The sequence below is a fragment of the Cavia porcellus genome, unplaced genomic scaffold (assembly GCF_034190915.1).
Source record: "Cavia porcellus strain 051 isolate PalLab524CR breed Dunkin Hartley unplaced genomic scaffold, mCavPor4.1 scaffold_32, whole genome shotgun sequence".
Classification (NCBI taxonomy): domain Eukaryota; kingdom Metazoa; phylum Chordata; class Mammalia; order Rodentia; family Caviidae; genus Cavia; species Cavia porcellus.
Window position 1 is genome coordinate 31099481 of NW_026947515.1, and position 22615 is coordinate 31122095.

The following is a 22615-nucleotide window of genomic DNA, read 5'->3' on the forward strand; positions in this document are numbered from 1 at the left end:
GATGCTGGCCTGAGGAATGGGCCTAGTGCTTAAGGGGAGGCAGCGGAGGGGTCAGTTGCTGATTCTGAGCCTGTGTGTGGAGGGGAGTGAGGGTCAGATGGGGAGGTCTCAAAGCCGTCTGGCTACAACATGGACACCTTGGGCTCCCCATGGACCCGTGGGGCAGCAGCAGGCACACCTTCAGCTTCCTGGGCTGGACCCTCACGTCTCTCCCTGCCCCATCTCCCCTACATTCCCAGTGCCCCCCACCCAAGGCAGTGTCCTCACATTGCAGGGACTGAGAAGGAGGGGCCTGGACAAAACTGCTGGGCAGTGCTCAGTGCCTACCTCGGGGTAGTGTAGCCTGCCTGGTGCTTCCTGCTCCTCGGCTTCTTTGGCTGTCCTAAGATGGGTTCCCTGGGCTGGGGAGCCTTAGGTGCCAGCTAACTAGCACCTCTTTCCTAGGACACACAACAGCCCACCACAGCCCACATGGACCAGCCCAGGGCAGCCCTCAGAGGGACAGCCTCACCACCCAGTGGAGACAGGCAGGGGCCTCTCTGCATAGCACCACATCTGCCAAGCACATGCCCCCTTGCCTTTCCAGAGGTGACCCAGGAACAGGACGTGCCACTCAGGGTCCTGACCAGTGTGAGAGGTGGCCCAACCCTGGAAACCTGAGGACACAGGCAGCACATCTGCACCTGGCTGGGCATGGCAATGGACATCAGGCTGGCTGACACCACATCCAAACAGGCTGGGATCCAGGCCCTGGAAACCCACATGGGGTTGTGACGGGCCACCAGGTCCTTGAACCTGTCCAGAGAACACCTGTGGCCGGTTGTCCTGGCACTGTCCTGCCTGGGTCACACGGAGATGACAGTGCTGGCTGGCTCTGTGTGCACAGGAAGTGCGTGTATGTATGCTGCTGACTGACCTGGGCGCACACACAGCTTCCCATGCTCGTGGCTGTGATTACAGCTCATCACCTGTGTGGTGCTGCTCTATTCACAGAGCAAAGACCTTAATCCTGCCCAGAAACTCTCATTAGCTCACGTGTTTTGTGTTGTGGGTGGCAAAACCTTACACTGCAGAAACAGCAGGGATCTACAGAGGTCACTTTCTGCGATGAGCAGGGTGCTGTTCATCTGGCCTGGGGGTGCTGGCTGTGGTCATCCTCTGGGGGTCCTGACAGCATGGGAGGCCACACACACATCCACTGGGTGGTGGCAGAGGGGATGGTGGGGGTAGGTTCAGTTGGCTAGAGGACCAGCAACCCCACGGCATTGGGTCACCCATTTGAACAAGCTGTCCCTAGATGTGAAAGCATTTTAAGGTATAAACTGCAAGCACATGGGTCTGCAGAGTGCCCCTTGGGGGTCCCGAGTGACACAGACATTGTCTTCCCACACAGCTCTGTGCTGAGCAATCGGAGTGCACAGGGCTGCCACCACCCATGTTTCACCTGTGTCCACTGTCTCAGCAGTCACTTCCTGTCACAGCAGAACTTGCCAGGAACCCGAGGCAAGGCTCTGGGGGTGTGCATGTGTATGGCACAGGGTGAACCCAGAACCCTGCCAGCCCCTGAGTGTGTGAGCCACACCCAGCCCTGGCTCCCCTTGGTGGAAGGCTGAGAGGCAACGCGCTAGAGCAGCCTGCTGCTCATGAGGGCAGCAAGGGTTCAATAGTAAAAACAAAGGCCACCTCCAAAAGGGCACACACACAGCCTTCCACACTGGGCCGGCCGCGCATCTGGCCGTGTGGCCCCTCCGTTTGCCCCTCTCCCTTGCTGCCAGGACTGCGCCGTACCTGAGTCCTCACTGTTCTTCCTCTGCTGCTCACGCCAGTTCTGCCTGCTTTGTAGTTTTCAGTGCAGACGGCACACGTGCAGAGCGTGTAAATAATACCCACGAGAGGGAGGGTGCATGCATACAGGATGCACACACACAGGGTGCACATGCAGAGGATGCGTAGTCCTTGCTGAGATGCCCAGGGGAGGAAACAGGTCTGCCACTGTCTGTGCTGCCCACTCCCTGGGATGGAGGGCTTCCCACCATGGCTGCCCCCCAATCAGAGCAGGCGTTCCCTAGGCCAGCTTGTGCCTGCACCCTGTGCTTTCCGGGAAGCCCTGTGTGCTCCCTGCCCCTGACCACCTACTTACTCGAGGACAGAGTGGGTGGCTGCGTGCAGATGGTAGCGGTAGAGCAGCAGGCTCTGGTCCACCCGCACAACCCCGCCACCCTTCCTGAGGTGCTCGTAGAAGAAAAGCAGGTCCTCAGGCACGCCCTGCACAAGGAAGGAAGCTGCTGTGGGGTGTCGCCTGCACCTCAGTCTGTAAGGGCTTCTACTGCAGACTAGCCTGTTGAGGGCGCAGTGGAGTGCGGGATGAGGATAGACCTCAGTCAGAGAAGGCCTCGGCTACTCATGGTTCAGCAGAGGGGAAATGAACAGGCCTGGAGAATGGGGCAGAGGGGAGGCTGCACCTCTACCTGCTGCTGTGATCCCTGGGTGGGGCGGAGCATTCTGGGGTGCACAGGACCCAGAAACCAGGGAGGCTCAGACACAGCATCAGGATGCGGCTGTATGGCCTCAGGGTGACAGCAGGAGGCGACATTGAGTCAGGAATGGGACTCATGACTAAGGTGTGCGACCTCTGCTGAGGACTTCTCTGCTTGTCAGGGACAGCAGGGTCAACACTCCCTTGGGTAGAAGCTTCAGTCTCCTCACAGCACTGCAGAGTCCCACGCCTTGTAGTGACGAGGCCCAGTGTGACCCTCTGCAAGGTTAGTCTCCCTCCACAGTTGGGGACAAGGATGGAAAATTCAATAACCCAGTGGAAACCTGGTCCAAAGCAGGGGATCGGTCCCAAAGAGGGGCTGGAGATCAGTGCTCGTCTCAGGTGGCAGGGGAGCCTCATGAGTACAGAATCATGACCACCTCCCAGGCAAAGATGCAGCTCCTGCAGGAGATGCCAACCCGAGGGTCCTTGTCCCTTTGGGCAGGTGGAAATGCCAGGGGGCACCAGTGGCCCTCGAGGGAACAGGGCTCCTCCATCTCCCTGGGCAGCCGCAGCCACGGCCTGGCCTGCACCTCCCAGGTCCTGTGCTCCTTCTGTAACTTGCAGGTTACAGCATGGTGAAGTTACCTATGCTTTCCTGCAAACAGCACCTGCCCAGAGAGGCCAGCTAGAGCCTCTGCAGGCAGAGGTGCAGGATGGGAGCAAGTTGGGCATCCTGGGGCCAGAGAAACTTGTGGCACTTACCTGTCCTCCCTCATCAAACAGGCCCACGTGGGAGAACCAGGCCCGGGAGCAGAACCAGGTGGGCATAATCACCGTGGGGCCATGCGAGGTGAACACCTGGAAGCAGAGGTAGTGCCCTGTCAGCAGGAGGGAGGTAGTGTCCTGCAGTCTGCAGCGTGTGCCCTACCACGTCACTCAGAATGACAAATGCATTCAACATCTTTTCCCAGCAGTGGTGTCACAAGCATCTGGCCTGGCCTTGGGGTTGACAGGAGGTGGGAGAGCCAGTGACAGCCACCCCAGGCCCCTCCAGGTCCCTGGCCTGGCTAGTGCTCATCACTTAGTGTGACTGGGTTCCTGGACTCAGACTGCAGTGGTCTGGAGCTATGGGCAGCCACAGGTTCCATGAGGAACTTACAGTCAGATCCTAGAGATGAAAACCATCAGAACATTCAAGAGAGAAAAACCAAACTATTGCTAGCAAGTGAGAGGCTGAAAGAGGTTGGGCAGCTTTCCTGGTGGACTCTGCCAAATGCTTGAGGCATTAACACCATTCCCCAGAAACACTTTCAAAAAGCAGAAGTGGGGAACACAACTTGAAGCTTCCTGGAGGCCAGTGTTACCTTGATCCACAAGCCAACACAAGAAAATGCCACATCATACAGATGCCGACCTCTGTGCAAAATACTAGCAAAACAAGTTATCTCAGGAAGTGGATCATATGCCGTGACTAGTGAGATTTAGTGGGTGATACACTGTGTTAATTTATAAAGGACAAAAACTAGTCAATTGTCTGGACAGATACAGAAATGCATTTAACACAACCTAGCACCCTGTCATGACAAAACCACAGCCTAGGAACTCCTTAACCTGACAGAAGGAAAAATGCAACACCAGGAGGTTATGCTCAGAGTGGAGCTACTGGAAGCTGCCCCAGGGCAGGAATGAGGTGCAGACTTCTGCTCTGGCCCTTCCACTCAGGCTTGTGAACACTTTCTAGACAGAGAAGTTAGCTGAGAAAAAGAAACAGCACCCAGCTTGAAAAGGATGAGGGGAAACATCTATCTGCAGATGACATAATCACTAAGTAGGCAGCCTGCCACATATACACACACACACACACACACACACACACACACACACACACACACAATCTAGGCTAATACGTAAATTCAGCAAAGCTGTGGGATGAAGATCCATATATAAAACTGAACTGGTCTCTACACATCAGGAAGAAGCATCCAAAAATGAAATTAAGAAAACACCTATAGTTACAACAGCATACAAAATACTTAGAATAAATTCAAGATGCAAGATTTACTGAATGACTCAATATTTGAGATGAAATACTACCTGAATGACGTATGGGTTCACCATAATCTATCAAAATCCCAGCTGCTTTTTAGGGGGCAGAAAATGGTAAAAATGGTCTTGACATTCAAAGGGAAGTGTAAAAGATCTCAAATGGCCAAAGCCATCTTGAAAAGAAGCTAAGTTGGAGTCACAATTCCTGTTTCTAAAACTGAGCTCCAAGCAGCAGGAAGCACATGGCACTGGCATCAGGATGGCTGCAGCTTGGAAAGAACCAGCACTGAGAGTCCAAAGATATACCCAGACATTCATGATTCGTAGACCTTTCACCAGGACAGCAAGACAATTCAACAGAGGAAATGAAATCTGTTCAACAAATGAATGCTGAACAACATGCTGAAGCTAAAGAGAGTCGGGCTCTTACCCTAGAACTCCTATAAATGAACTCATGGTGGATGAATGGCCTGAATGCAGGAGCTCAAACTGTGACATTCTTAGGAGAAAACAGATGTAAACTGTTGTGAACTCGGGTTAGGCAAAGGCTTCTTAGACTGACCCCAAAAGCATAAGCAACTACTATGTAGATAACAGACACAAATGGAACATAAAGCTCAAAAGATAGTATTAAGGAAGTAAAAAAGCCACCGGAAGGAAGAAAATACTTACAGGTCACACACTGCACAAGGGCCTTGTATCCCAAATGTGCAAGATGTGTTTACAGTGCAACACAGAAAACAGAAATAGATTTTTAAAGGAGTCAGTTGAGGCAGGCCGTGCACTGCGTGATTCTTTCTGCGGAAAGTCCTGGACAGGCACACCTCCAGAGGCAGAGTGGGTTAGTGTTTGCCAGGGCTCAGGAATGGGGGAGGTAAGTGGAGGCTGTTAAGGAGACAGTCTCTTTGGGGTGATGGAACGCTTGAATGAGACCACGACGGTGGCTGCACAGCTTTGCAGGCATTTTAAAGTTATTAGTTGTATACTTAACAAGAGTGAGTTTTAGGGCCTCTGAATTTGATCTCAATAATGCTGTTACTGAAAACACTGCACACACCCTGACTGCCAGCTGATCCATAGCTATGTGGTCTGGTCTTTATATTTTTCTGTACTGTATTTCTCAAAAGTAAGCTAGTTCCACCTTGAGGGGTATTTTTTATGGAAAAAAATCTGAGAACTTATGTAATGCACAATTATACTTCTGCCTTTAATGCAGAAGATGTGTTTACAAAAAAACCCCACAATGTTTTATGAGTTCACTCATATACTTAAAATATTCTCTGGTTACAGAGTAATACATTATCGTTGACAAAAAATACAGAACATTATACATAGAAAAAAACCTGTAGGCACTCCTAACTGAACCCCTAGATATACAGCTTCTGAACTGGAAATTCAGGAAATTACAGAAATATCTGCTGTGTGCATGGACTGTGGGCATCGTGCCCATGCCACCCGCTGCAGGTTGCTTCCTCAGAACCAGCAGTGGGTGACACGGTGTGGCCCCTGGGTGGGCACCCCCACACCATGACCTCCAGCTGCTCTTTCTCCAGGGACCTTCTTTGTCCTCAGTGAGGACTTCCTGCTTTCTAATATGTGTGGTTCCATTTGCTGGTGCCTATGTGTCCACACAACCCTCTCGGCTCTGAGTAACCAGACTAGAGCTGTGTCCTTTGGCTCAGTCAGAGAACAGCCCTGTGACAAGCCTGACATGGCTGTAGGATGGCCAGGTTGGCGCGAGGTATGGGTGGTGGCCCAGGAAGCAACTGCATGCTGCCTGGGCTGCTGCAGAGCCTTTCCTGGGTGCCACTGAAGCACATCACCCTGCGGTCCCTGCAGACCAAAGGAAGCTTAAGGATGTGAACACCGTGGGCCTGTGTGGGGTCTGCCTGTGGTGCTGGACACCCAGTCATGCGTCCCTCTGAGCAGTGCACATTCTTAGGAACCTCTGGGTAACATCCTGGGCCAGGACAGCTCCTGTAGGCCCTGAAGGATGGGAGCCTCTGGAGAGGGGTCATTTTCTGCATCCTGAAGGGGATACCGAGGAGAGGCCCTGACCATGCCCCCAGCAGCCCCAGGACCCCAGTTTGAGCCACAAGGCTAGGCTCCCAAGGGGCGGCCTGGGGTCTCCTTCCTGCGCCCTTCACTGAGCTAACTTTGACCGTCAGGTGCTATCCTGCCTGAGTCTAAAGCCTTACCTGTTCCATGTCATGCTTGCTGTCTCTACAGTGCATCCCCCCCCCACACACATATATTTACCTGAGCATCCCAGAGGTTTCAACAGACCTACACCACTCAAGAATTTGTTTTAAAATAAAAAATTTTCTTTTGAGTTTTCTGGTAGAAGTAGCTCAATCGAGGGCATGAAAAACCAGAGTTTTGGAGGTCAAAAGTGAACCACTGTATTACTTGTTAATGGATAATGATGATCCATTATGGTAAAATACGTGCTTTCATAACAGAAGAGTGGTGTGGGGGGATGAGGAGATGGTGATGATGATGATGACAATGACTTTGATATTGTCTGTATGAGCCAAAGTTCCTGTGACAGTGAAATGCAGCAGAATTCACTGATATGGACCCAGGGAATGCAGACCTCCTTGATTCAGACGAGGCAGAAAACAGCAATGTGAGTACATTGCAGTTGACTGGTCAAAACAGGGAAATGGCCACACGATCAAATAGAATGATTCAGTGTTAGGACTAGGTCTAAAAATACTGTGAAGGTCTTGGCAGGAATGAAAGGCATTGGACAGAATGCCAGCACTACCAGTGTTGGGAATTATATCAGATGAAATGCTACAAGATGCTGTGAAATACACAAAGACTGAAATTCAAGTGAAACATTCTATATGCACCAACAACCACATTAAAAAAATGTACTGATTATGACACCCTACTCCCTGAACTGAAAGCACGCACAGGGCTGCTCTGTTCAGCAGAGGTTTCTCATGGTGACCAGAGGGATATAAGAGACTTACGGAAAAGGGATGGGTCAAAATGTATGCTCCTGTAGATGCAAAGGTTTATTGTTTTCAATTTAGACATTTATCCTGGAACTCAGTTATCAGGTCCTATTTGTATAGTAATAAACTGAATGTGTAATAAATAGTAAGAAGGACATTACTCCCATCTCCCAAACTAGTTGGAATGTGACATTTGACAATTGCCCCTCCACTGCATGCAGACAGGCTTTCCACTCAGTGCCACCCATGTGTGTGTGTGCGTGTGTGTGTGTGCGTGTGTGTGTGCACCACGTGTGTGTGGCATGGGGACAGGGACAGGCACATCACAGGGGGTAAGATGTGGGCTGAGCCACTACTGTGCTGCTACACACCTCCCAGATGTACCCTCCAAGTTCACATGAGCCACAAATACCAGGTAGCACCGCTGCTCCTTTCCTCATGGTGGGTGGGCACTGGCCCTGCCCTCACATGGGGCTGTTACTGCAGCTCCTACCAGCCCCACGCCCATGGTTGCCTCGGACTCAGTTCCCCTCTGTGGCAGCACCTGTTGCCCACAGGCATGTGGGAAGGGAAGATGCGGCCCTGCTAGGTTGCAAGGTGCTCTTCCTGCCATCTTCCATGGCAGAAAGGTGAGTGGGGCTCCGTGTAACCCATGTCATGGGCATCTTCAGAGGTCCCAGGGCTCCCACTTCAGCTGTCATCATCTCACCAGAGTGGGCTCAGGGCACCTGTGGGCACTGCCAGATAATGGTGTTAGGACAGCTGAGGGCCATGAGCATGGTGACAGCCCATCCTTTGCATGATGCCTGGCAGGACTGTTGGCACTGCAGGCGTGGGGCACCCTGAGCCATCCATGGCCAACCCAACTTCACAGACCTGGAAGCCAAGGTGGGGTGCTGGCTGCTGGAAGCTGAGGGCCAGTGAGGAGAAGCAGGATCCAAACTGGCTTCTGACCATACCCTTTGCCACACTCTCCCTGGCCTTGGGCACCTGAACATCTGCCCCTGGGGCCCTGCAGCTGTATGGTGGGGCACCTGTTGTTCACTGTCTTGTATACTGCTGGATTTAACCTGCTGATACTTTTATAGATGGCTTTTGAGTCTGAGTTCATGAAGAACACTCATCTCTAACCTTATTTTCTCATAATGGCTTTACTCAGTTTTGTTTTTTTTGAGACATCATTTCATTCTAGTTCAGGCTGACCTTGAACTTACCATGTGGCCTAGGCAGACCTCGAACTTGTGGCAATCCTCCTGCCTCAGCCTCCTGAGTGCTGGGACATGGACAGGTGACACTGGCGGGGAGAACAGTGAGCGTGGCCAGTTGGGTCCTGACCTTCATTGGCTTCCACAGCCAGGGCCCTCTCTGTGGCCCATGAGACCTGACCTAGATATTTTTTGGACTTTCTAGGTATTTATCTAAGAGCAGTAAATGTGTGCCACATGAAACCTGAGCATGCATGTTCACAGCAGTTTCTGTACAGCAGCCTTGGGCTAGAAGCAATTACAGTGCTCCACACCAAGGTGCCCTACGGGCAGCCACGTGGATAAGCTGCTGACCATGCCACCTCGACCTCTGGTTGTCCAGGTCACATTGCTGGGCTGAATACTAGAGCTTTAATTTATGAGGAGTTCCAAGCACAGGGTCTGGATGGTGAGTAACTTGATGGGTGTGGGTTGGGGGCACCTAGGCAGGGCACTGGCTCAGGGCACAGCTTTTGCAGTGCCTTTGTAAATTTCTGCTACCACCAAGGGAGTGCCCAAGTGCACTAACATGGTCTCGGGAAAGAAGTGGCTTCCTGAGTCCCACATGCGCCTCTTATACAAGCTAGGTTCCTGCTACCTGGGGGTAATGGAAGCATGGGGCTGTGGCCACGACACCCCCAGGAGTTGGCTCTACGCACTGGGCCTGAGACCCCTGCACACCGGTGCCGGCCCCAACAGGAAGTGCCAGGCCAGCTGCCAGAGACCAGCTCAGGGCAGCCCAGTCGCAACAAATAGGCTGTCCCTTCCTTGTCATCAGAGACAAATGGATTTCACACTGTTCTTTGGAAACTATTACAAAGCAAAAACCGAGCTTCCTGTTTTCAGATTTTATGTGCCAAAACTTCCCAAGGCTTTGCTGGCAAGTGCCCTGGGTATTTGCTCGACATGACCTCCCTGGTGGGGAGGAGCAGCCCCAGCCGCCCAGGGGTGCACAGGCACACGTGCTGCTGGGTGGAAATGAGGCTGGCCTGACTAAGAGAAAACACAAGGCGCCTGACAAAAAATGGGAGTGTCAAACAGCTCACAGCCTTCTTCACAAGTCAGAACAATGGTATCTGTAGTAGTGGAATCAATGAAGTACGAATTTGTCTGCCTCTTTTACCTCTTAAATTTTGCTTTAAAATTTACCAAACACTGTAAAATTATGTCTTGGTTTGCACTTGTGGCTTATATTAGATAGAAGTTCACGAATCTGTTTGCAAAATGATTCACAGACCTTCAACAACATGGGCTAAGTGTGACAAAGCCACAGAAGCCCATGCCCAACAGACATAGGTCACCTCCAGGGCCAGCAGAGAGGTAGGGGCCACTCCATGTCCACCAAGTGTTCTGCTTATGTGTGTGGAAGACCACCTGGACCACCTTTGTTCTCCCTGAACAAAGAGCAGTTATCTTCACCTGGGTTAACCTTGGCCCCATCCCCAGGCACTGATGTGTGCAGAGTGGGTTGAGCCATTTCATTTCCCTTCAGCTGGCCCCAAGCAATGTAAACAAGGGCGCAGAGGTGCTGATGTGTAATCTTTGAAGCTAGGCCACAGTTGCTGTTTCCCCACCCTGTGACTCCCAAAAACAATGGCTGAGCTGGTTGGGATGAAGAGCCACCATTCCATGGCCGTCAGCTGTGATGAGCCTCGAGAGAAGAGGCTATGACTCAGCAGGGCAGACAAGTCTACACATCAGAACTGAAGCGCCGTCCCCAAAACAGTAGAGGCTACCTCAGCTATGTTACCCAGATTGGTCTGTCTACATGTCCTTCTCTCTGCATACTGCAGAGGAGCTTTCGGGCCTCCTATCTGGCCCAGCGCACAGTACTCATGTGATTTCTACCATTCTCACAGTCACTCATCTTCAAGCTACTGCTTTCTTCATGAATAATAAAGTCTGGGCTGCGGGTTGAGGCCTCTGTTCCGGTGAACCAGTATGTTGCTGGGACTTAGGACCCGTGGCTACCTGTGACTATACATGTATCTTATTGTAATCTTTATTTTCAATGTGGGTTTCTGGAAGTGGTAAACTAGAATTAACTTATTGAAATTCCAGTAAGTTTTCCATGGATTATAAATATAACTTCTTGGAGCAAGACAAGGGCCTGGGAGAAGCTCGCTATATTTGGCACTCAGTGTGGGCAGAACTCACGACCTTCTCGATATAACAACCACTGTCCAGAATTGGGTGCTGGCAGTTCACTGGACTTTGTGTGACCAATTAAAGGTAAGCAGAGCATTTTACTAATTATACTGCTCAGATGCGAGTAGCAAGTAGGAATCTGTTCATCAAGGATAACAATGGGGCAAGAGCAATCTTTATCTGCAATAGAAAAAAAAATCTAGCCTACTTATTATAAAGCTGTTAAATGATGCAGGCATTAATGTGCCATCTAAGCAAGTTTCTAGATTACTCTATCAGGTAGCTGCATTCAACCCTTCCATTCCCAAAAGCAGGTACACTTGGCATGAGTGTGCTGGGTACATTCAGTATGCATGTGCTAGGACAGGGCCATGCTCTGCTGAAGATGAGAGTCCCCTCCCTGTTCCCTGTCTCTTACCTTCCAAAGCAGAACCAGAGGAAATGGACTGGAGGAGGCAAGGAAGGAGGCCACATTACTGATGGTGCTGGCCAGGCCAGGCCTGCAGGGGTGTAAGGGCCAGGTCCAAAAATGAGTAGCAAAGGGCCAGTGGAGAGTTTCAGAGTCATTCCCTAAAGGTCATGGGTCTTGGGCTTCCGGACAGGTGGCTCCCAGAACTCTGCCTTCTACTGCAGTGCAGAGGTTGAAGTAATGGCACAGCCATGAGCTGCTGGCTTGGGGAGATAAGGGCAGGGTTACATGGGGAGAAGATGACCACAGGCCGCTCTGCAGAGATCAGTGACACTCAGGAGAAGACAGCACGTCCATGGCTAGCTGGCAGCGCCCACAGTGACGTGTCCACGTCCAGGAGGCAAGCAGCAAAACAGCACACTTCGCAGAGGGACCACAGGCTAGTGCAGGCCCTGACTGGGTAACAGCCTAGCGGAGAAGATGCTGAACCAGGGCAAAGAGCAGCATCCTCGTCAGGGCCACATCATACCTCACAGGTCAGAGAGGAACACAGCACAGAGAGCACATTTCCCAGCAAACTCATCTAAGCTAGCAACCAACAACAGAAATCTAGAAAATCAATCCTCAAGTATTTAGAAAATAAAACCTACTTTTAAATTTCCCATGAGTCAACAAGAAAGAATAATCACAAGAAAATATTTTCAAGTAAGAATGAAAAAATGACGTATCAAAATTACAGAATGGGGCAGTAGGCAGCAAAGGGCAGAGTGGTAAGCAGCGGAGAAACCAGCCTCTGAGAGCCACCATCCAGACGCTGGAATATAGTATCCTGAGTCAGACAAGAAGGAAAGAAGTGGGTTCCCTGGACCCAGGAAGAATCTGAGATGCAAACTGAAGCCCACAGAGAGAGTAAAAAGAAAAACTTCAACAAAGAAGACACACTGCATGAGAGGAGCTGTTGGAACCTGGGGACTCATGGTCACAGCAGTGGTGATGGCTGGTGACCCTGGAGGCCTCTGCAGAGAGACACAGCAGTGGAGGGAGCAGCAGACCTGGAGGACTGCATTGGCTGGCAGTGAGTGCCAAGGACTTAGTCCTCCTGCGGAAAAAGAGCCATTAGCCGGGAGCCATTATGGAGTTAGGCTGGATAAGCCCAGAACCCAGAACTGCTGCTGCCTTCCTCTAGCAGCTCCTGGCTGGGCACACATCCATGGAAACTGCTTGGACTGCGGCGAGCCCAATGAGTCTGGTCTCAGGGCAGGCCTGCTGAGGTTATCCACTGCTCTACATAAAGCAACTGCTGGCTTGCTAGGACAGATTAACACGATTCGGGACCTGTCTCTATAGGTTGAAACCAGAAGAATCCTGGAATTGGACTATTTGTTTCTGTTTTTCTTTTTCATTTTTTTCTTTTCTCTCTCTCCTTCATTGTTTATATGTGAGGATGGAAGTGGTTCCTAACCGCTCTGTGGGTGTGGGTCTTTCTGTTCTTCCTTTTACCTCATTCATCTCTCTTTTCCTTCAGTGTTCTGCAGCAGTTTCCTCAAGTTGGCATGATCCCCCTTTGGCCTCCAACCTTACTTCTAATCACTTTCCCTTCTTTCATTTCTCTATTTTTTCTTAACCTATTTTAAATTTTAACTCTGAGGGCAACACTAACACATTATGGAGTTATATATTGCATAAAATTATCTCACTTGTTTTACATTTTGTTATATAGAGTCACAAATCTAATTCATATGGTTAAAAGTTGAAAATTAAGAGTTAGCTAGCTCAGCTTGTTATGTTTTAGGCCATGTTTGATACTATTGGTACCACTATAGCCAAAATTGACATAATTTTCTAAACAGCTATTGGTCTTGATAATCCATGACTGAGACTAAGAGACACAGAAAATACAGTGGTCTAGTGTAAAAGAACCAAGGATTGGGCCAAACGAGCAACAACTTCTCATCTCCATCAAACTGAAGAAGTACGGTCTTCCAACAGACTCAAACCCAGAAACCAGCTACACTGGAAGATACCTCAGAGATGTAATCACCACCTAAGATTCCTAAACATCACCAGTAAAGTAATCCACCATAGGCAAGCATCATTCCAGGAATTAAACTAAAAAACTAAGAGAGAAAAAAAAAAATAAAATGAGAAGACACTTAAACCAAATGAAACCCCAGACATCCAGTTCACCAAAGGCAAACCCAGAGAGCAGTGAGGTGGGACAATCTGGTCTCTCTGAAGTGGAAACAATAAAGAAATTGAATGAGGCCCTGAAAAAAATGAAATCAGAAATAATCTCTCAAATAACTACAGAGATTACCAAAATACACAACATGCTTAGTGACATTAAAGCAGACACAGACACAAAAAATATATGAGCTTAAACAAATTATGGAAACTGAGCACAGGAAAGAGATGGAATCCATAAAGCAGACTGAAGCTGATCTAGGACAATAAAAATGCCATTGAAAGCATTCAAAACAGATTAGGCCAGTGTGAGGACAGAATCTCAGACATTGAAGACAGGCTTGCAGTTGCTGACCAGGAAAAGAAAAAATTCTCAAAACTAGCAAGGGACCATGAGAAATCAGTACAACAGCTGCTAGATGAGACAAAGAAGAATAACTTGATTGGAGTCAATGAACAAGCAGGAGATACCACAAATGACTTTAAAAAAATGTTCACAGACATCATGACAGAAAACTTCCCTAGCAGAGAAAATGGATTTGACACGCAGATATATGAGGCATCTACACTTCATTTAGCAATGATCAAAAAAATAATCTACAGCCAAACATATCATATTCAAGATTCCAGAAATTCAACACAAGAATAGAATCCTAAAAGTTGCTACAGAAAATGAACAAATCACCTATAAAGGAAAGCCCATCAGAATTACAGCTGACTTCTCAGCACAAACTCTCAAATCAAGGGCAGCTTGGAGTGATGTATGCCAAGTTCTAAAGGAAAACAACTTTCAATCCAAACTGATGTACTCCACAAAACTACCTTTCAAAATTGACGGCAAAGTAAGATACTTGAATGACAAAGAACATCTGAGGAAATTTACGACCATCAAACCAACACTCCAAAATGTTTTGAAGGATATTATAGAAAGAGATAATAAGGACTACAGCTCCATGAACTCCAACAGAAGGAATCCACCAGGGAAGGCAAACAATTAGAGGGAAAGAAAAAAGGAGGGAAGCCAACAACAGAATAACATGACAAGGATAATTCAATACATATCAATTTTAATCATCGATGTTGATGGTTTCAATTTACCAGTCAAAAGACAGATACTGGCAGAATGGATCAAGAGGCAAGAGCCAACAATATGCTGCATGCAAGAAACATTTAATTCAAAAAGAAATTCGTAGACTGAAAGTCAAAGGATGGAAAGCAATACTCCACATGACAGGAACCTAAAGTAGGGGTAGTTATTATATTTGCTGACAAAGTAAACTTCAAACTGATTAAGAGAGAAAAAGAAGGTCACTACTCCCTTGTAAAGGGAACAATTCAAGAGAAAGATATAACAATTATAAATATAAAGGCAACAAATACCAGTGTACCCAACTATATAAAGCAATTACTATCAGACATAAAAAATCAAGTAAGTCCTAATACAATTGTACTGGGAGACCTCAATACCCCACTGTCATAAAAAGACACATCAGCTAGACATACAATCAATAATGAAATAGTAGAACTAAATCAAACATTTGAACAAATGGACTTTGTATACTTTTATATAGTGTTCCACCCCACAACATCAGAATATACATTCTTCTCAGCTGCACATGGTATGGTCTCCAAAATAGACCATATACTGGCTCACAGAACATGCTTAAGTAAATGCAAAGGAATTAAAATTATCCCATGCATACCATCAGGCCAGAATGCAATGAAACTGGAAATCCATGCCAAAGGAAACCATAAGAACTTCATTCACACGTGGAAATTAAATAGCAACCTACTGAACAACCAATGGGGCACAGATGACATTAAAGAAATTAGACAGCTTTTACAGTTAAATGATAATGACAACACAACATATTGGAACTCATGGAACACAATAAAAGCAGTGTTACGAGAAAAATTTATAGCAGTAAATACCCATACCAGGAAAACAAAGCAAGCACATACAAATAACTTAAAGTTGAACCTCAAACTTCTAGCAAAAGAAGAGCAGGCTAAACCAAAAGCTTGTACAAGAGAGGAAATTATAAATATCACAGCAGAAATTAACACACTGGAGTCTAAAAACATGATACAAAGAATCAATGAGTTGAAGAGTTGGTTCTTTGAAAGATTAACTAAAATTGACAAACCCACGGCCAACCTTATCGAAAAGAGAAAAGACAAGACTCAAATTCATGCCTTTAGGAATGAAAAGGGAAAAATCACAACAGATGCTGAAGAAATCCAGAAAATCATCTGTAACTACTTTGAAAACTTGTATTCCAATAAGATGGAAAATGCAGAAGAAATAGATAGATTCCTGGATACCTATGAATTACCAAAGCTGAATCAAGAAGATATAAAAATCCTAAATAGCCCAATATCAATAAATGAAGTTAAAGATATAATTAAAAACCTATCAATAAAGAAAAGCCCAGGCCCTGATGGATTCGCTACTGAACTCTACAAGAAACTTTGTGAAGACCTAACAACACCGCTTCTCAAACTCTTTAATGAAGTTAAAAAGGAAGCAATATTCCCAAATTCATCCCTGGAAGCAAGCATTACCCTGACTCCAAAATCAGAGAAGGACTAGACCAAGAAAGAGAGTTACAGGCCAATCTCCCTAATGAACACAGATGCAAAAATCATCAAAAAGATTGTACACTATGATCAAGTGGGATTCATCCCAAGGATTCAGGGATGGTTCAATATACCTAAATCCATAAATGTAATACACCATATTAACAGAGCCAAGGACAAAAATCATATGCTCATCTCGATATATGCAGAAAAAGCTTTTGACAAAGTCCAGCACCTACCCATGATAAAAATCCTACATAAAATTAGAATAGATGATCTTTATCTCAACCTAATAAACACTGTCTATGACAAACTAACAGCCAGCATCATACTAAATGGACAAAAACTGAAAGCTTTCACTCTAAAATCAGGAACAAGACAAGGATGTCCACTGTCTCCACTCTTATTCAACACAGTTCTGGAAACTTCAGCTGGAGCAATTACACAAGAGAAAGAAATAAAAGGAATAAAGATAGGAAAAGAAGAAGTTAAACTGTCATTATTTGCAGATGACAACACACTCTACTTAAAAAAAATCCCAAAACCTCCACTGAAAGACTTCTAGATTTAAATAAACAAATTTAGTAACATACCTGGTTACAAAGTCAACATTCAAAAATCAATAGCCTTCTTGTACACGAATAATAAACTCATTGAGAGATAAATCAAGGAACCAATACCTTTTACAATACCATCTAAAAAAATGAAATACCATGGAATCAATCTAACAAAGGATGTAAAAGACCTTTACATTGAAAACTACAGTACTCTGAAAAAGGAGACAGAAAAGGATACTAGAAAATGGAGAGATATCCCATTCTCTTGAGTAGGAAAAACCAATATAGTGAAAATGGCCATACTTCCAAAACTGTTATGCAGGTTTGAAATGGCATGGTACTGGCAATAAAACAACAACAACAACAACAACAACAAAAAACCCCAAAAAAACAACTCAGACCTGAAGATCAATGGAATAGATCAGAAGATGCAGAAACAACTGCAGACACACTAAGCTACCTTAGCTTTGACAAAGGAACCAAATATATTTACTGGAAGAAAAACAGCCTGGGGACTGGGGATTTAGCTCAGCGGCATAAGCACCTGCCTTGCAAGCATGCGGTCGTGAGTTCGATCCCCAGTATGGCGGTGGGGGGAGATAACCTCTCTAATAAATGGTGCTGAAAATACTGGCTCTACACATGCCAAAGATTAAAACTGGACCCATATCTTTCACCATATACTAAGCTAAAATCAGAATGGATCAAAGATCTTCATATTAAAACTGAAAAATTAAATCTGCTAGAAGACAGAGTAGGTAAAATTCTTGAAGCCACTGGTGTAGGCAAAGACTTTATGAACAAAACTCAGTTGCACAGGAACCATCACAAAGGATCAACAACTGGAATCTCATCTTATTAAAAAGCTTTTGCACAGCAAGATAAATGACCAACAGAGTGAAGAGACAACCCACAACATGGGAAAAATGTTTGCTGGCTGTTCCTCAAAGGATTACTACTGAGAACATATAAAGAACTCAAAAAATTAGTCCTGCCAGATTAAAAGACCCAATTAAAAAATGGGCATCTGAGATGAATACACACTTCTCAGACGAAGAAATACAAACAGCCAATAAATAGGTGAAAAAATTGTCATCACTGGTCATTTGAGAGATGCAAATTAAAACAACACTGAGATTCCACCTCACCCCAGAAAGAATGGCTACTAAATCAGCCAATAACAAATGCTGGAGGGGCTGTGGGGAAAAAGAAACCCTTCTCTACTGCTGGTGGGAATGCAGACTGGTACAACCATTGTGGAAATCAGTGTGGAGATTCCTCAACAAACCAGGACTAGAGGTCCCATTCAACCTAGCTATTCCCCTTCTGGCTATCTTCCCAAAAGAATTAAAAACATCCTACCACAGTGATAAATGTGCACCCATGCTTATAGCAGCATAGTTTGTAATGGCCAGATCTTGGAAACAGCCTAAATGCCCACTGACTGAAGAATGGATAAAAAAAGATGTGGAATTTTTACACCATCGCATACTACTCACCCATAAAGAAGGATAAATTGGAGACTTTTATAGTAAATGGCTGCAACTTGCAAACACATGTATTAGTGAAATAAATAAGACACACATGTAAACATCATATGGCTTCATTAGTGTGAAGCTGAAAGAAAAATACATCTATAGTGTATGTATATGTATACAAAAACTTAAGATAGTTATAGTACTGATTTCTCTGAGTTCACTGACGAGAAAGATATGTGCTGACACTGTTCAGACAATTGAATGCAGAGGTCTTGTGCTGGGGTGAATGATACAGGTTTGATAATGCACAATGTATGTACCACTGTGCCCCGATTGACATGTTTTGAAGTTTGTTGTAGTTTTTTTTCTTTTCATCCTTGAAATAAAAGAAAATGGATTTGGAAAAAAAAATCCCAAAATTAAAGAATACAGCTAAAATGTTTATAGAAAATATTGTAACTTGGAAAGATGATTAGATTAGAAAAGCCAGTCTCACCCAAACTTCTGCCTGGACAAGAGAGAAGAGCAGATTGAGCTCAAGCAGAAGAAAGGAAACAGAGATGGGAGTAGGCTGACAATGGGGAGGGGACAGCTGAGAAAAGGAACCAAAAGCCAACCTTTGGAAAATGCAATAACAGTGACAAACTTCTAGCTTGTATGATTAAAAAAGATAAAAATTATAAATCATCAGCAGGAGGAGTGAAAGAAAATCCCTATGAAAATGACAGATGTTAGAGCAGTAACGTGCCATTAGAAACAAGTGCACTAATAATTTTTACAATTTGAATAAAATGAGTAAATACCTTGAAAGAGACAAATTATAAAAAACTCAGAAGAAATAAAAATCTGAATAGCCCTGTATCTCTTAAAAACTTGAATAACTGAAAAGTACCATTGGTGATTTTACTCAAGGTTAGTAAGAAAGAACACCAGTGTCTCACAAGCTCATCATACAGGAAAAGAAGAGCATCTCTTCACTCATTTAATCAGGACTGCATTGACCTGAGAGCAAGACACTCCATGTCAACCGCAGACCAATGTCCTTCTGACTACAGGTCAAATGTCCATAACAGATCATTAACAAATAGCATCTGGCAATTAAAAGCCAAAACATCTTGATGAAGCAGTGTTTATCCCCATTCAAGCTGGCTTAGTATTTGAAAATCAATCACTGTATTGTATAAACGAGTCATTTGTGGGAAAGTGGATGGATTTACAGATCATGATGCTAAGTGAAATAAATCAGACGCAAGTTAAATAGCACATGGTTTCTCTAATGCAAGAGGTCCAAAGTATAAATAATTTAAAGGGCAAAATAAAAGAGAGATGCCAGGAAATAGGGAGAGAGATTCTAAGGAAATGGCAAGGGGGCTTAGGAAAGGGGATAAAACAATCAAGATATGCTATGTATACAATGTTCCAGCCCCTCAAGATGAACATAATCATATGTTGCAAACATATAATAATAAAAAGGAAAGAGAATTAATCACAGTAATTCAGCATATTATCATAATAAGGGAAACCATGTGACTATTTTAATGGATACAGAAAAGGCATCTGATAAAAGTCAATACCCAATGAAGGCACAATGTCTCAGAATTCTTGGACTATAAAGGGATTTACTTAACTGGTAACTGGAAAAATAGCCAAAATATTTCTACAAAAGAAAACAGAGATCAAAACTTGCTATAAGGACAGGAGCCATTGATACAGCTCAGTGACACAGCACCTGGCTGGCAAGTGGGAGGCTGTGGGTTTGGTCCCCAATACCAAAACAAAAAACAAAAACAAAAAAACCCTCCCCAAACAAAACAAACCACAACAAAACAAGAATTTGGATCAGAAGGTACAGCACTGATGTAAGAAAAGAAGTATAGATTAATGGAACAAAATCCATAAATTGACCCTCACATATGCTCTCAAGTGACTTTCAACAAGAGTGCTAACACAACTCAATGAGAAGATGCAAACAGTGCTAGAACAACAAACAAACACACACACAAACACAAAACAAACCCTCACCTCACACTACACATGTTTACCTGGAAATGGATGGCAGACCTACATATACAAACTAGAACTATAAAACTTCCAGAAGAAAATACATAAGAAAATGTTTGTAAGCTGGAGGTAATCAGAATGTTCTAAAATAGAACACAAATTCCTAAACTAAAAAGAAATATGGTAAACTGAACTTTGTTAAAATGGAAAATACTAGCTCTCTGAAAGACATCAATAAAAGAACAAAATGGCAACCCATGTACTACAAGACAGGTGCACACAGCAGAGGGACTAGCATCCAGAATATATAAAGAACTCGTACAGCTCAAAAGTCACAAGAGAGAAGTAAAGGTAAGAACCAGGCAATTTAAAAATCACAGAGATGTGTGACTAGAAGATACCCAAAGGAGTCATGAGGAAGTGTGAAACAGCAGCTGGCGTGATGGCACCAGGTGCTCACTGGTGTGGCACAGGAGACAGCTGCCCTGCACGGGAGCACAACATCTTCCCTGGGCCTGGGATGAGCAGTGCCACAGCCAACTGGAGCTTAAGTCTCTACAATGCACCTGAAGGAACCCTGGGGAAGGGCCAAGGCTCAGGCTCTCCAGTCCACTCCAGGCCACATCTGTTATGTGCTCTCACACTGCACGCTTCTCATCAGGTGTGGACAGTGTATCCAGGGTTCCTATAGCCCACTCACTGCCAGCACCTCTGTGACAATTCTGGCACAGATGTTAGTCTATTTCTTACCCAGTCAGAACCATACCCTCGGGCTCAAACATAAAAAATGGAGAAATGACCAGGTGTAGTGGCGCATGCTTATAATCCTGGCACTCTGGGGACCTTGGTCAGGAGAACTACAAGTTTGAGCTCAGCCTGAGGTGGGGGGGGGGGAAACTTAGCGAGACCCTGCCTCAAATGTTTGAAAAATGCTTAGGGATGTGAGTTAGTGCAAAAGTCCTACATTTAATCCCTAGTGCACAAAACAAAACAAAAAGAAAAGGGAAGACCACCTTCCCGGCTAATGCTGGAATGAACACTGTGATTTTGGTGGGCTCCTGTGAAGGCCAACGTGGGCATCACTAGGATGTGTGGGGCACCAGGCCCCAATCTACAGAGGCACTCCGCCAGCTATCTTGTGTGGATACCCATTTCAAAGACCACAGGCAGACACTTCTTTTCTTTATTTTGAAGACAGGAACACTGAGGTTGAGAGCAATTTGGCAACTTTCCCAGGCAGTGGGCTGTGAAAGATGGCACGTTGAGGACCTTGAGGGGAGGCTGTGACCAGCAACCATGACGGAGCTCAGCAGCAAAGGCTGCTCTGTGAGAGCTGACTGCTGCTTCCAACTCAGCTTCCCTCATCTTGCCAGAGCTCTGTGCAACTGGAGAAAAGCCTTGTTCCCTCCAGGACACAGCTGGAACCTAAACACCAGCACACAGATGTGAGACACATGTTTTCTCACTTTCTTCCTCATTTCTACGTTGACTGGTGTAAGTGGAAAGTGTTCACCTATGGAAAACCGACCAAATGCTGCCAAAGACACTTTCCCTTGCTTGAGCCTCACTCCTGGTGCTCGCTTTGTGGGGAAACTATCCTGGTCAGCACGCACACTTTTCCACACTGCTCCCCAGAACACATCCCCCAAGTAACGTATTTTCCAGGTGAGTATGTCTTTAGGCTTCCTACTAGATGCTGGATTCCTGGTGAATAACTGAATAAACAGTCTCATAAAACACTGTCAGCAGCAAAAAAAAAAAAAAAGAAAAAAAAATCAGTGATCCAAAGCACTTTTGCAAAAGAAGCAAGTCTCCACTTCTCCTTTCCCTGCTGTTTCTTTCTGATTTTTGAAATACTATCTTGGTATGTAGTCCAGGCTGGCCTTGAACTTGTGATCCTCCCATTTCAGCCTTCTGGGGCCCAAGGGCTGGGGTTCCATGGCTGCAGCACCACACCCAGCACATGGCTCTGCTTCTGTGAGCACTTCTGAAGCTGTGTTGCTGCTGGCAGGCCAGCAGGTGGGAGAGGGCTGCAAGACCCTGACTCTTGGACAGTCCTGTTCCAGAAGAGTAGAGTGTGGCTGCTACTCTGCAAGGCAGTAAGACTCCTCCTGACTAAAGCTGAAGGTTCAGGCCTGAGGCAGTTAGAACGCAGCGGCAGACTGTGCTAATGGCAGCAGTGCTGAATGAAGCTTGCTGATCGGAACAACCAGATGAGTTGGCAATGTGGCACTAACACACACTTCCCCACCAAGTGCCCACCCCAGGGGACCTAGGAGCCAGCCTCCCTGAGCCTCTGCCAACACTTGGGTCTCTCCTCCAGGGCTCGTCTGACACTAGGACCACCTCCTCCAACTGCTGTTGCATACACACACAGTCAGTGATATGGTGGAAGCACCATCCTCTGCAAGGAACACAGCCCGCCTGTTTCCAAAGTTATGGGAAGTGGACAGAGGGACGATGAGATATGTGGCAGGATATCCTTTTATAGAGAAAAAAGATGAGCATCACAGTTTAAAATCT

General features: G+C 46.0%; 1 protein-coding gene across 6 annotated transcripts in view; it reads right to left on the minus strand.

Annotated features, from left to right (window-relative positions):
• B3gntl1 (UDP-GlcNAc:betaGal beta-1,3-N-acetylglucosaminyltransferase like 1) overlaps positions 1–22615 on the minus strand; it is a 117125-nt gene that overhangs the window by 5408 nt on the left and 89102 nt on the right. For all 6 annotated transcript variants that reach the window (XR_010045263.1, XM_023562929.2, XM_063242350.1 and 3 more), the window contains 2 exons: positions 3242–3337; positions 2141–2265 (listed from right to left, as the gene is read on the minus strand). Coding sequence is in view for 5 of the 6 variants with exons in the window: in XM_023562929.2 (XP_023418697.1) it covers positions 2141–2265; positions 3242–3337 (221 nt within the window). In the remaining variant the exon portion in view is untranslated. The remainder of the gene's footprint in view (positions 1–2140; positions 2266–3241; positions 3338–22615) is intronic.